This window comes from Corvus moneduloides, chromosome 3, assembly GCF_009650955.1.
Source record: "Corvus moneduloides isolate bCorMon1 chromosome 3, bCorMon1.pri, whole genome shotgun sequence".
In the NCBI taxonomy this organism is placed as follows: domain Eukaryota; kingdom Metazoa; phylum Chordata; class Aves; order Passeriformes; family Corvidae; genus Corvus; species Corvus moneduloides.
In genome coordinates this window covers 3,802,282-3,816,759 of record NC_045478.1, presented here as the reverse complement: position 1 = coordinate 3,816,759, position 14,478 = coordinate 3,802,282, and the positions used below count along the sequence as shown (strand labels likewise).

Below are 14,478 nucleotides of genomic sequence, written 5' to 3'. Positions count from 1 at the left end.
CACACACAAATGAGGATGTAGGTAAAGGTGGAAATGCCAGCTATCACCACCTGGAGAAACTCACCCAGAATTGTTACCCATGATACCTGTATTCAAATCCCTCATGTACCTGACAATCCAGAAACTCCCTCTTCCAGACCTCAAATTGAACACTGGCTTGGAGCCCTGCCAGTGACCAGCATCTGCAGTCCTTTCAGCATGGATAAACCTCAATTTCTGCAACATTGTCTGGGCCATCTCAGCTTTGAAGCCACATTTTTAACACAGTGGCTCCCAGAAAGGCACTGCAGAGCAACAACTGCCCAACTTCTTCTGAACCAACTCATTTCAGAGAATCATGGAGTCACAGTTTTGGTGAGAAAGAACCTTAAAAACCACTTAGATCTAACTCTCTTCCAGAGGAAGGGACATCTTCCACTATCTCAGGTCTTTCCAAGCCCCATCCAACCTGGCCTTGGACACTTCCAGGGAAGAGGCCAGCCACAGCTTCTCTGGACAACCTGTACCAGGGCCTCACCACCCTCACAGGGAAGGATTTCTCCCTAATATCTAACCTAAATCTACCTCACAATGGTCCATGTTGCCTTCCTGTGCCTGCCCTCACAGGTTTCCTGGTGAGCTCAAGGAAAAACTCTCCTCAACACTAAAAGCAAAAACTGCACCTTCTACTCACCAAACACAAGTTGAGGCAAGAGGAAAAACTGCAAAAAAAAGGGAAATCAGAGAATGAAAGAGCAAGAGGGTGTATGTGAAAGAGGGAGCACTGTAACCCTTAAGTGGGTGAAGCCAAGCCTGACCCTTGATCAGAATCCCAGACCCAGAGAAGATGTGTGAAAGCAGGAAAATAAATCAATAAGCAAAACAGCAACCTCTTTCCTCAATTTTATTTGAGGAAGTTCAAATTTACCCAGCTCCTCACAAACTGTCTTTGGCTAAAATCACCACTAACGAGCTCTGACATTTGAAATTTAACTGAATATGAGCTAACAGCTCCCAGCCCTCCACCACCCATGGAGCCGACTGGGAATATTTTGTTAAAGCCATAGATGGGGCTAAACTGAGCTTTATTGAGAAGACCCAGCGTTCAGGGCAAAGTGTTTATAGCACCCACTTCACCTGATGCTCCCTGCCCTGGCATGTCTGCTTTTCTTCACGGGGGACCACAGAGCACTCAGTCCCCTCTGCTCCTCCTCAGCGCCAGTGTAATTATTTGCTGATTTTTACGAGGTCCCCTTACGATCCCTTAATGAAGTCCTTTGCTCTGCAGCAATTCACGAGGACAGATTGGACACGAGGGGCTTCCACTTAGGGAGCTGCCAATCAGGGGATGGTACCCAGCATTTATCGAGCAGTTGTTAAGTCAGTCTATCACCCGGCTATTACAGGCTCATCATGAAAACAGCTTGCTTTTACTGGCAACCACATTAAATTAACCCTTTCCTTAGAGACACGGGGAAGCCTCGAGTAGATTCATTGTGGCAAAGAGCTCTGGTTTTCCCTGCTGCTACAGCAATTATTTTTTTAAATTTTTAATAAACACTCTCTGAACTGAAATCTCCCTACTTTCGATTTGTTTTTCCTCTACCTGTGCAGCCAGTTCACATTTTTAGTCTATGCTAGACGTTGTGATAGCACCAACAGTAACAAAATCAGGGAAAAAAAATTAAACTTAAAAAAAACCCGAGAACAACAAATACTGTTTGTCCTTTCTCCATTCCTTACTCTAAACTCTGTACACAGAAGAAATCATGATACAAGATGATTGTCTTTCCATCACTATCAGTGGTCTTCTACAAGACCAACTTTTTCAGTCTTTTGTTATCTTCAGGATTGACCCACTTTTTTTCAAAGAAGCAAAACAGAACTCTGCTCCCCTCCTACACACTTTATCCAAGGCTTCTTCTCACTTTTTGTGGATGGGGTGGGACACGTGATCCAGCCCTCATGGCAAGAGGACAGGCCAGGCACCAGACTTAGAACTTTAGAGCTACATCCATTGCCCAACCACATCAAGAATCCCTTCCATGATCCCACTCTGGCCAAGCCTATGCCACTGAAATCTCCAAAATTTCAATAGAGGGTGACCACATGCCCAATCCTTGCTGGGTGCTGGGCCAGACCCCAGAAATATTTGGGAAGGGGTTGTAGGTCAGCCAATGCCTCTGGTACACAGAAAACACCATATGGAGCATCCAGCCCCCAGCTCTGCTCTGTCTGGGACTGGGGGGAGCACGCAAGTCAGATGGTGATTTAAGAGTCCTCTGTTAGTGCCACAAGGAGCTGAAAGGCCACATCTTTGTCCCATGTCACACTACACAAAGGACAAGACCATCAGATATGTTAAGCCATGCTCTGAGGCAGAAGAAGCCTGGGATAGGTGTGTCTCCAAGTTGCTCAGCCCTTTTTCCATTAAATTTGAGATGGGCAGCTGGAGAACGGGCAAGGCTTCCTCCAACTTCACCCAGAGCTCAAGGCTGGACACCCCAGCACAGTCCGAGGCATCCAACATTCCCATTCCCTTCCCCCAAACTGAGACAAAGCCAGGTTGAACAGGGCTTTGGGCAACCCAGTCTAGTGGAAAAATCTACATCTTTAAAGACCTTTCCAACCCAAACCATTCTGTGAGACAGAGTCCCACAGATGGAGAACCAAAGCCGTGGTTTCAAACACAGACAATCCTTCCCCCTCCAAAACTGCCTGAATGCCACAGGAGTCAATCAGAGTCTCTGTCATAATTAAACAGAAAGGTGGCAGCAACACTCTGTGCAAGTGCCTGGGAGCAAGTGGAGAGGACATGAGCACACAGTCACTCAGCTTCCCCACACCCTCCTGACCCTTATTGGAGCCTTCCCTTTGTACAGGAAGGGAAAGATTTGCTTTCTGTTCCCTGGAGGACCACTTCCAAAATGGCTCTTTTCACTCCAAATCTGTTTCTCTTAAGGGTTGGGAGCAGGGATAAATGGAGGAAGAAGAAGGAAAACAGCTCTCATTAAACTACGCAATGCTCAGTTCTGATTTCACACAGGTTTGTTTAAATGCATATGGAAAAGCTTTGAGGTGCTTTGGATTTACAGGGACTGGCATTCCATCCCAGGGATTATGGCATTCCATCCTAGGATATCCTGGGGGCAGTTTCCAATGAATCCCTAAGTGCAGCTCTCTGGGCAGTGGGGAGAAGAGGGTTCCCTGGAAAGCCACTTACAGTTCAGGAAGTAATCTCCTCAGAGACATTAGAAAGATGGTGGGATTGAAAATAAAAAGAAGAGGCTTTTCACAATGGGGGGTAATGATAAAATTATAATTCAAGCTTTCGTTTTTGATCTGACAGCAGGAGAGGAAAGAGTTAAACCTCAAATCAGGAAGCAAAAAGTTAAAGGAAAATAAAACCACACCACAAGCACATCTCCTAAATTTCCCATTGCAGCCCAAGGCCGAACCCATTAAAAGGAAAAAAAAAGAAAGAATGGGGAAAAAAAGAAAAACAGAGAAAGGAAGAGAAGCAATTTTGCTTATCCTTTCCTCACACACCTAGCAGCCCCTTTTTCCTATTATTTATTTATTTACCCTCCCCTTCCAGAGCAAGGCCCTTATTTTCTCATTTAGTCCAACAGAGATTGTCCTCCTGGAATGACCTTTTTTTCCTTTCTCTCTCTCTCTCCTGCTCTCCTTCTTCCTCCCCCCTCCTCCCTGCTGCCTCCAGGCCATTGCCCTCGTGCCAGTAACTAGATAACACACTCTATCAGAGATTTTTTAAAAAATCATTGCAAAGGCACTAGGGCTGATAGTGGCATCAATCCTTGCCTGACACGGGCTCGGGTCAACCATTTATCTCTTCACATTGCCTGTGGTTACTGGGGAGCCCATCTTGGTTCTCTACATCTTAACAACCTTGCAGATGGTACCTCCCTGCTCCAGCAGCCTCCGTACCCCAAGACTGGTTTTGTGGGTTTATTTTTATTAGGTTTTTTATGGACTGTTCCACTTCTTTTCTGTGAGGGTCTGGTTGGTTTTATTGCATTCCCCACCTCCTTCTGAAAATAGCACTGTGACCAAGATAAGAGGTTAAGAAAACAGGGAATTTGGAGATGCAAGGGTGGGCTTGCTGGGATGTTAAAAGTGCACATTTATGAAAATATACACAAAATATTATAGAAGGGTTTCATCTAGTCCTACTCCTGATGTCCCATCCTGTGTGACACGGCTATTTTTGGCTGGTTGCACTGCCAAAGGACCCAGGAGCCTTACTCACAGCCCAAGACAACATAAAATCAGGTTCTATCAGGATACTTGCTAATAAATCCAATTAAACTGTTCCCAAACCTCAGCAAGTTGTGATGCCCATGGCCAGATAAAGGGTTCTGGTGTTTTGTGCTCTCTGAATGGATACACAGGAATTAAATATCATATTGTATTATAATTCTTCCTCAAGTGGAGAAGAGGGCAGCTGTTTTATTAACTCCCTCCAAACAAACTCCATGTTAAGCTGGAATCTGCTCTGTTCCTTCCCCATTCCTGGCATTGTTCAAGGCCATGTTGGATAGGGCTTGGAGCAACCTGGTTTAGTGAAAGGTGTCCCTGCCCATGGCAGGGGGATTGGGACTAGATGACCTTTTAAGGTCCATTCCAACCCGAACCATTCTGTGACTCTATGATCCCCACCCTGCCTAACTACTCGCAGCCTGCTGTAGTGATTTTCCTCATGGACTGCCAAGTATGAGCCCTTCACCCTCAAACATGCACCCATCAAACATCCACACAACATGGGGACAGCATTAAAATGAGGTGAAAGAGCAGAGCCACTTCCCATCACTTGTAACCCTCGCAGGTGGATAACATCAAGAGCTGTCCCTGCCCATGGTGGGGGGTTGGAATGAGATGATGTTTAAGGTCCCTTCCAACCCAAACCATTCTATGACTTGTCATCAATCCTGCTGTGAGCAATAAAGTAACAGACTCTTCCATGCTTCCTGAAAGCTGACTAGGATTTGCCACCTTTGTAAATCACTGAGTATCTCCAATGGTTGAAGCCACGTAATTTCTTTCCTCACGTCCAAATACTTTGGCGTCAAGAGAGATGGTAAATGCGGGGGGGGAGGGGAAGGCAACAAAAGGAAAGGAATGATTCTAAGGTCTGCAGAGGAATCCAAGGGATTTGAAGAGCTAGTCCTGATCACACTAAGTGGAAGTTGAACAGAAAGGATATTTGAGGTGACTGTACATATCTCAGACACAGCCTTTGTGGGGGTTTTGTATGTTTTTTCTTTCATGAGAAGTGAACAAAGCAGTTATCCCTGTATCCATCACCAAGCTAAGAATTCACAGATCCTCAATACTCTAAAATCTTTAAATCTCAAGACCTTCCCTTAACACCCTGTTAAAAACAAACTCAAGGCAATCCAGCACACCCAGGCAGAGCCATAAACCAGGATGACATTTTTATCTGGCAAGTTATTTTTTTATTAACCTCCTGTCCCTCAACAGGGACAACCTTGAGGGCTGGGTTGCAGGGAATTCGCTGGGATACCAGTTCAGCTTCCCTATGGCTGACCTAATCCGTGGCATCTGCCCTCTGCCGAACATTCCGTCACCCGCGTGGGCCAGCAGAGGAGGGGGAATGGGAGCAGGGAAGCGCTGCTCCAACAGCATCTTTGCATCACGATTAGGTCTGGTCCAGTGATCCAGAATAATAATGGGATGGCTCACTAAGCATAATGGGTTCAGAGCCATCCGAGCCTGGTCAAATCCTCCCATGAGCATCCTCTCCTTGTGTTTTCAGGGTGTTTTGCACGTCTCGTCAGTGTCACCAGAGCTGGCGTCTCATTATGCAGCCAAGGTGGAAGTGGACAGGTACTGAGTGAGCATTAGAGCTTTTCTTTTCCCTTTTATTATTTAATTCATATCGTCCCATTATCCAGTGCATTCTTGAAGCTGTGAACTAATTAAGTCCTGTGGGATATACAATCAGTGCTGGGGTTTTTTTCCCCTCCTTCTCTTTTCAGTAGGCTAAATTGCATTATATACTGAAATAAAAATAATTGTGCAACTCTTCTTAGATAAAAAACAGAGCAAGTTACAAACACTAATGATGCTGAATGCAATAGTGGGGCAGAGGCCTGCTGCTTCCTTCTTGTGACGTAATTAAGTCACACAGGGCAAAATACTTCAAACACAAAGTGAGGCAAGAGCTTAAATCAGTTTCTAAATAAAATCATAAAAACTGTTCTCTTGGGGGGGAAGGGAGGGGGAGGGGGACACAGACCAGACTCCAGGAAAAATCCAAGTTGAACTGAAATTTCGTGAAATCTGCCATGAAAATCACAGATCTCCAGATAGCAACTTGAAACTCCATGAAATTTTGTGAGTCCTCTAGATTTAGACCTGAGCCCAGCTCACACTGTAACCATGCACCTGATGTTCCTGGAGGTCTTTTCCAACATTTAGGATTCTATGATCCATGCAAGCAAAAGCTCAGAGACCAGATTTGAAAGGACAAAAATTGAGTGATGGATTTTGCGGCACCTATCAGAAAATGCAGCTGTTTAAATAATACAACTCATGAAAAAAATACCCTAAAAATTGTGTCATTGAATAAATGGACATATCATAAAATATCCTGAGTTGCAACAAAACCACAAGGATCATTGAGTCCAACTCCTGGCTCTGCACAGAACAACCCTAAGAACCTGTCTGCACCTAAGAATGTTGTCCAAATGCTGCCTGAACTCTGGCAGGTTTGGTGTTGTGACCGTTTGTAACTCTTAGGCTCAGGTTCCCAGAACCAACATTTTACTTTTTATTTATTTATTACTTTCTGTTCTCAGCCAAGTCTGTTCTCTCTTGCCAGTGCCCATTCATTCCATGCCATAAGCCTCTGACAACCTTTCTGAATTACCTCTTTTCACTTCCAACGCCATCCTGGAGCTAATCCTGCTCCATCATCATCATCTTATCACCTCTGAGCCAACCCTCCCACGGCACCCAGCTGGGCTGAATTCTCAGCTTGCCCAGGCATCCTTCAGCTGGCAGCAGAGGAAGCAGAAAACAAACCACTGAGCAGTGCAGCTGTTCTGAGAACAGGATCATGCCCCTTTCTTATGGAATGCTTTGAGATCCTTTGCATGAGCATGCAAGAGAAGTGCCAGATGTTATTATAAAGAGATGCAGCCCCATTACTTGTACACAGAGTTGTGCTGCCTGCTAATAGCACCATTATCCTAAGGCACGTGGTGCTATTAATGCATTTCACTGCTTAGTGCTGAACCTGGGGACCATTTTTCCCACTGGAAAGGTAAGGCCAGTTCACATGACATGATTTAAACCTCCACAGTGAAGCATGCATGCGCTGCACCAGGTCGTAAATCTTAACAGGATGCTGTCAGCCAGAAAGGGACCAAAATTGAAGCCATTTATCTGAACTCCCCACCTATCCACCTCTGCTCACCCAAGCCAGTTTTGGGAAGAGGGATAAAATGATTCCGAATGCCCACTGGGTTCATTAGGCAGCAGCAAATCCCAGATCTAAAATGCTGCTGTTTCCATCCTGCTCTGAATGAATTTGTTCATTCAGGACACTTAGGACTTCCTTGGTTTTCTCCACTCTGAGCAGAAAAACCACAACAGGAACAAACCTCACAGCTTCTTCCTCTTCTTGCTCCCACCTGAGTCAAAAGACAACCTGTCATCCTGTCATCACTGAGGCTACAGGATCTGTGATACACCTGAGGTGCCCAGGTCACAGACAGCAGAGGGGAACATCTCTCCAAGCTGCTGCCCAGGCTCTGGGGCTCTAGAGATGCCCTTATCCCATTTGGGAAGGAAAATAGGAATATAAGGCATAGTTATCATTTGATCTGGTACTTGCCTGGGCACTTGCCTTTGTTGGCCTCCTGCAGACACCACCCAGCAATTTTTAGGGGTTGTTTTTCTCCTTAGATGGGCATGTTTTAGGTAGCATAACTAACAAGGCTGATGAGCAAATGAACCCTAATTGGCAACATTCTACGTCTGACATTCCTTCACAAACCAAGGACAGGCTTAACAGAAGCAAGGAATTGTCATTTAAGATAATCCACTGCAATAGTAACATCCATGTAAGGTAGATTTGCAAGTATTCAGAGACTCCTAAATACAGAATAGATCAGATATATAAAATTAAATACAGAATTCAACACTAGAAATGCACCAAAATTACTCTGCCAGGACACTGCACCTACTTTTGGGGTGGCAAAGTAAATTTAAAGTCCTTAAATACAGGAAATCTCTTTGCAGATAGAGTTAAAATTACCATGGCAACTTTAATATTGATGCTGAGCAAATGAATTTCATTTTCCTAAACTATGCTAAAAGACTGTGTGAAAATTTTATTTAATAGATAAAAAATAGCATTTGGGTTTTATCCTAAGTCAGGTGTGTAACTGTCCCCACTCACTTCCCTGTATGCAGGAGGTCTCCACCACTTCTCAGGAGCTGCTCCTTTAGGAAAGGATAGCAACAAAGGGATATTTGGTGTTCAACAGATATCCAGCCCCTTTAAATTTCTTCTTAGGTAGCTAAACACCCAAAAATTCTGCAAAACTGTGAGGACTCTAAAGGGACATTTCAGGTTTGCAGTGACATTTGTAGGTATAAAGTCTTAAAATTTACACTGGTTCAGAGTTACAGTTTTTTCATAATGAACTCTTGGCATTTGTCTTCTTTTCTTGCTATACACACAGATAGCAGTGTCCCGTTTTCCTTCTGCTGCTGAAAAGCAGCAAAAATCAAATATAAAATAATCAAATATATAGGGGCTGCACTGAATGCTAAGTCTCTGCCAGAGAGCTGAAACTGTACCTCATGGCTAAGATTTCTGCTCAACTGAAAATAACCTTTTTTAGAACAGAATTGAATTTATATTAAAAAAAAAAAAAAGGCGTAGAGTGTTAAAAATATATATACATTGCTCAGAAAATAAGGTAAAGCTCATTTATGTCTGATAAAATACATGATTAGCCATAGTTAACCATTAATTCAGCTGTGCTGCATTAGAACTGCTATTCAAAGTTGGAAAGCATTTAATATTATATATTGCTGCTGCTCAGCCTAAATTGTTTTTTTTTCTTGCCCCCCTTTAAATGTACACAATATTACAAATTTAATTTTAAGCTGTTTGAATCAGTCTGTAAAAAAGATTTGATTATACCTGAGTGTTCTGGCCCCAGTTTTTCCATATCTCAGTAATCTTGGCAGTAATTGGCTGATTAGCTCCCTCACACTCCATCTCTGCCTCAGTTTCCATGGTAATGTTACAGGAGCTATTATAGATGAGAACTTCATCTCTTTCCACTTTAGGGCTGAAACGAGAAGGGAGGTTAAATGGGGTGTCATCAATCTTAATGAAATGCAATTATTTTTACTCTTATTAATCATTGCAAGCCATTAGCTTGTGGCAACTCCTGGCCACCATTTGTCAAACTTTGCAAATTTCTGTAATTTTGTTTCCATTCTTTTATTGTTTATTTGTTTTTCACCCCTTTATCTGCAGACACTCAGGATGAAAATACATGCAGTAAATATCTCTCAGTGATGCTTTTCTCCTTCCCCAAACCATCACAAATAGGAACAAATGCCATTCTAGGACCAAGGCAGGCAGACAAGTGCAGACAGCAGCGAGGGAATCAGCAGTGTTGGGAGCAAAGATGGACTCCTACAAGGAGTAGGGTTTGTTTGTGTCTCCCCCCTCCCCATCTTACTCACACTTAGCAATGGGGAATGAATAACTTGCAACTCCCCTAGGGCAAGGGGAGAAATTGGAAAAACCACACAACTGGCTAACTGGTCCCTAATTCCAACTGTGAAAAAATGAGCTCATTTAGGGGTTCCAATTCCTGCTACCCAGATGATTGCAATGATGCTTTGTTGCTAACATTGGAACATTAACTTAGTAAATTAATTAAACTTACTTAACAGCCCAGACTAAGCAGATTCGATATATGTGCCAGTTATACCAGCAGACATTTGCTCTAAAGCCTCCCCTTGCATAGGGGGAAGAAGTAATGGAAAAGGTTGGGGGGGAGAAACATTTTTTCCCTTGGTTTTGCTGCTGACAGTTGCTGATTTTGGTAGTGTTTCATTGTGGGGAGTTATAGGATTCAACATATGGTTTAGTGGTAAGCAAGGTGTGGTGCAGGGTTAACGGCTGGACTTGATCCCAGAGGTATTTTCCAACCTAGTTGATTCTGTGACTCTTGGCCATTGTTACTTCTTCCTCTCCTCCCCACCCCATCACCAGACTCACACCAGCAACTTGTAGGAAGGTGAGAAGAAAGGAGAGGATCTAAAGCAACACCAACATAGCTCAGAAATCACACAGCTTTTCTGAATAGCTAAGAAAGGACAGAGTTCATAGCATGATTTACTCAACAAAACAGGGGATCAAATAGGCAGGATCAGCATTCTAAGAGGCCTTCAGGTTGCCGAAATCCCATACAACAGGATTTGCTAAAGTGTCTAAGTTAGAATAAAAAATGGTTCAGGTTTGGAAGGGACCTTAAAGCTCATCTTGTTCCACCCCCCTGCCATGGGCAGGGACATCTTCCACTATCCCAGGTTGCTCCAAGCCCCGTCCAACCTGGCCTTGGGCACTTCCAGGGATGAGGCAGCCACAGCTTCTCCGGAAAACCTGTGCCGGGGCCTCATCACGCTCCTAGGGAAGAATTCCTTCTTAATAACTAACAAAAATCTGCCTTCTGTCAGTGTGAAGCCATTCCCCCTTGTCCTGCCCCTCCGTGCCCTTGTCCACGTCCCTCTCCAACTCTCATGGTGTTGCTTTAGGCATTGAATGATGTTCTAAAGTCTCCCTGCAGCCTCCTCTTCTCCAGGCTGAACAATCTTCCAATTTTCCCAGCTTTTCTGCCCAGCAGAGCTGCTCCATCCCTCTGATCATCTTCCTGGCCTCCTCTGCACTTGCTCCAACAGCTCCATGTCCTTCCTGTGCTGGGGACCCCAGATCTGGACACTGTTTCAGGTGGGATCTCATGAGAGTAGAGTAGAGGGGGAGAAGCACCTCCCTTGCCCAAAGCTCTCCCAAAATTAACCCAGTTGGAAAGCCAGGACTCAGAGTTTTGTCAGGAGGGTGATGATCAAGGGTAGTTTGATGACCCTGAAGATTTCAAACTTCCCTGCTGGATGCAGCAGCTCACTCTACAAAAAAAGGCCTGCTCTCACCTGCATTTAGGGGCTGCTTGTTTTGTTGCCCTTTTTCAGGGTTAAAGTGTTAAAGGAATCAGCCACATTAGAGACCACAAAAATACTAAGAAAAAAAAAAAAAAAGGCTTCTGCAAGTTGCTGAACCCTTTTAACAGGGAATTTTTATTTTTATATTTAAATGAATATTTCCCTCTGCTGTATCAATAATCAAAAGCCGGCCTTGGGGAACTGTGCTTGCTTTTGATAGCAACACTTTGAGAACAGATTTTGTCCTGTACAACAATTCAGTGGACTGGGCTATCTTTCAAGACTGCAGAGTATTTCTTTATAAAGCTCCAAGAAAAAACTGCTTCTTTTAAATAATCAACTGTTTTAAAGGCAGAAGGGGGTGGTGGTCGGCTGGATGCAGGGCATGGACACGATTTGCCAAACATTCAAGTCAATACAAGGACCTTTGAGTGGTTTTCACAGTTTTTGTAAAAAGTAAATAAGCTCTGCTTGTAACAAGAGCCAGTTCCTTTCTGTCCTTGTGTAACCACATCCTGAAACATTGATGCTGGAAATCTGTTAACAAATTGCAGTTTTTAAGGGAAAGGCAAGAAAAGTATGTGAATTATTACAGGGAATTCAGGAATGTACCTTGATACAAATGCTGTTCATGGCAAAATGTGCAACTCTCCAAAGGAATATGATGATAAAGGATGAGCTGTTGTACAGACTAGATAAGGAAAAGAGTTATTTATATCACTGAAAAAAATTGTCCACGTGGCTGCCCCAATCCTGGAAGTGTTCAAGGTCAGGTTGGATGGGGCTTGGAGCAACCTGGGATGGTGGAAGGTGTCCCTGCCCACAGCAGGGAGGTTGGAATGAGATGAGATTTAGGTCCCTTCAAACCCAAGCTATTCAGTGATTCTATAAAATTGGTAAGAAAGAACAGGAGAGATTCAATGTACACTCAAGCCAGGAATTACTTCAGTAGTTTTGTCCCAGTCCTGGGACAAATGTTTTAATTCTTGGGCATTTGCACAGAGATCAAATTCATATATATTTTTATTATTGTTATTATTTACTGTTATTAATTAAAGCAATCAATCCGTATTATTTCAGGAATCCTCAAATTAGTTGTTTTCTGGTGGAACCATTTAAATTTTCTAAGATTTTTGTGCAAATCCAATCTAGGATTAAATATTTTTCTGAACTTAAATGTGGAAAAGTTTTCAGAACTTCTGAAATAAGTTAATTTGTATGATTCAAACCTCTCATTTTTTTCCGTCTATTTCTTCCCAGATTTCTCGAATCAGGAAACTTTTTGAAAACAAACAACCTTTGCCCCTACTTTCCTTTAGCAAGAACTATTTTAGAAGTAAATTCACTAGAAAAAAAAAAATCAGCCCAAGTTTTAATTTCTAACTAAAAAAGAAGCATGAGCACAAAAGGGTGAAAAGTTAAGACAATATGAAAGACATTGAAGAAGTGGGGAAAATGCAAAAATAGTAGGTAAAAAAAAGTTGATTGATTTGATTCAGAAATCTCTCCCTGATAAGACTCCCAGGAGGAATAATAAACCCTGTCTCTGAGGCACTCACAATTAAATTGGACTAAAAACCACAGTGAAAACAATAAGCAAACAGTCAGTAAAAAGACTTCATGTCTTTCTCCACAGTGGCAGCCAAAACCAAGAAAAGGAGAAAGAAGAAAAGTAATCATAGGAGTATTTGCAGTGGTAGTAGTAGTAGCAGTATTATACCATTGAAGATGCATTTTTTTATCAGTGAAGAGCTGAGCACAATTTTGATACTCAGGGGAAAAGGAGAAGGAAAGAAACATATATGGGGTTGTCCAGTCCCTCTCAAGTTTGTTGGTTCTCTGGTTGAGGGTTACACTGAGGTGAGGAAAAGCAAAGCAAAGTTAAACCAGACAAGACAAGACTCTCGTATTGCTCCCAGAATGACTTGTTTCAAGCCAAGGAGTTTCTTGATTTGAAACAAGTAATTCTGGGAGCAATAGAACTGATGAAATTAGTTTAATTACACTTTTTTTCCCCCTTCTAAGTCTCGTTACTTCTGTCTTCTCCAAAAGATCTGTCCTCCCCATCTCCTGGGATGCTACAGGACATTACCAGGGCAGTGTGGCTTTGGACACTCGGCCAGTTGTACAGATCAAAGCAGAATTCTGCCCTCTGTCTCCTCAACAGGAAAATAACTTCTTTCTTCCTAGCATTGATTTTCTCAAAGCTGACAAGGATTTTCTTAAAAAACCCAGACCTTATGAAATCTAGGTCAAATTAAAAAGCTGGTGAGGGATAAGTGTGACAGACTGACAGAGAGGTATTGCAGCTGCGTAAACCTTTTTTTTAAAATTAATTTTAGTTGGAAACTTCTATTTTTTTATATTTTTAAACAAGTTTTTAAAATTGTGCAATTCGTGTCCTGCTGTCTTTGTACAGTGAATGCCAGTTGGTTTTTTCCCCCTCGATTCAGGGTATCCAGAGCTCCCTCTGGTGAATCAACACCAGGTATGATGTAAGGATCCGGTCACGATGAGGATCAAACCTCTGCAACTCCACTGAAATACCTGGACTGTGGCAAGATGCAGCAGCCAGGAGTGGGTCCACCATGTACAGCAGACCATGGGGAATGCCTTGCAATGCTATTCTAATTCTCTATTTACTAAATAACTTCTGGAAGGCTTTGTTCAACTTATTCCAGTATCTAAAGGAGGGTACAAGAAGCCTGGAGAGGAATTTTTCACATGGGTATGGAGTGATAGGACAAGGGGGAATGGCTCCAAACTGAGGGAGGGGAGATTCAGATGGGAGATTAGGGAGAAATTCTTCCCTGTGGGGCTGGTGGGACACAGGTTGCCCACAAAAGCTGTGGCTGCCCCATCCCTGGAAGTGTCCAAGGCCAGGTTGGATGGGGCTTGGAGCAACCTGGGATAGTGGAAGATGTCCCTGCCCATGGCAGGGAGTGGAACAAGATGAACTTTTGAGGTCCCTTCCAAACTAAATCCTTCAATCATTCATGTGTTTATTCTTTAATTCAGACATCCCACTTACTCCTAGAAGTAAGCGCTCTGCAGGAATAAATCCTCACTGCTCCATCAAAGGCAACAGTTATACTCCTGGACAACCTGGCCTTGGATTTGCAAAGCACAAGCACCCTTGCACACCCTGCTGAATTTACTCCCTGACTTTTTACTCATGAAACTGCTTGGAGGAAAACAAAGCAGAAAAAAAAAATAAAGAAAAAGAGAAGAAGAAAAAAAAGAAGGAGAAAAACAGAAAAAAGA

At 43.1% G+C, this 14,478-nt stretch overlaps 1 protein-coding gene across 2 annotated transcripts in view; it reads right to left on the bottom strand.

Annotated features, from left to right (window-relative positions):
* The window catches only part of PKHD1 (PKHD1 ciliary IPT domain containing fibrocystin/polyductin), a 244,280-nt gene that overhangs the window by 180,883 nt on the left and 48,919 nt on the right, over window positions 1-14,478 (bottom strand). For both annotated transcript variants that reach the window (XM_032104486.1, XM_032104487.1), the window contains exon 35: window positions 9,182-9,332. In XM_032104486.1, coding sequence (XP_031960377.1) covers window positions 9,182-9,332 — 151 coding nt within the window. The remainder of the gene's footprint in view (window positions 1-9,181; window positions 9,333-14,478) is intronic.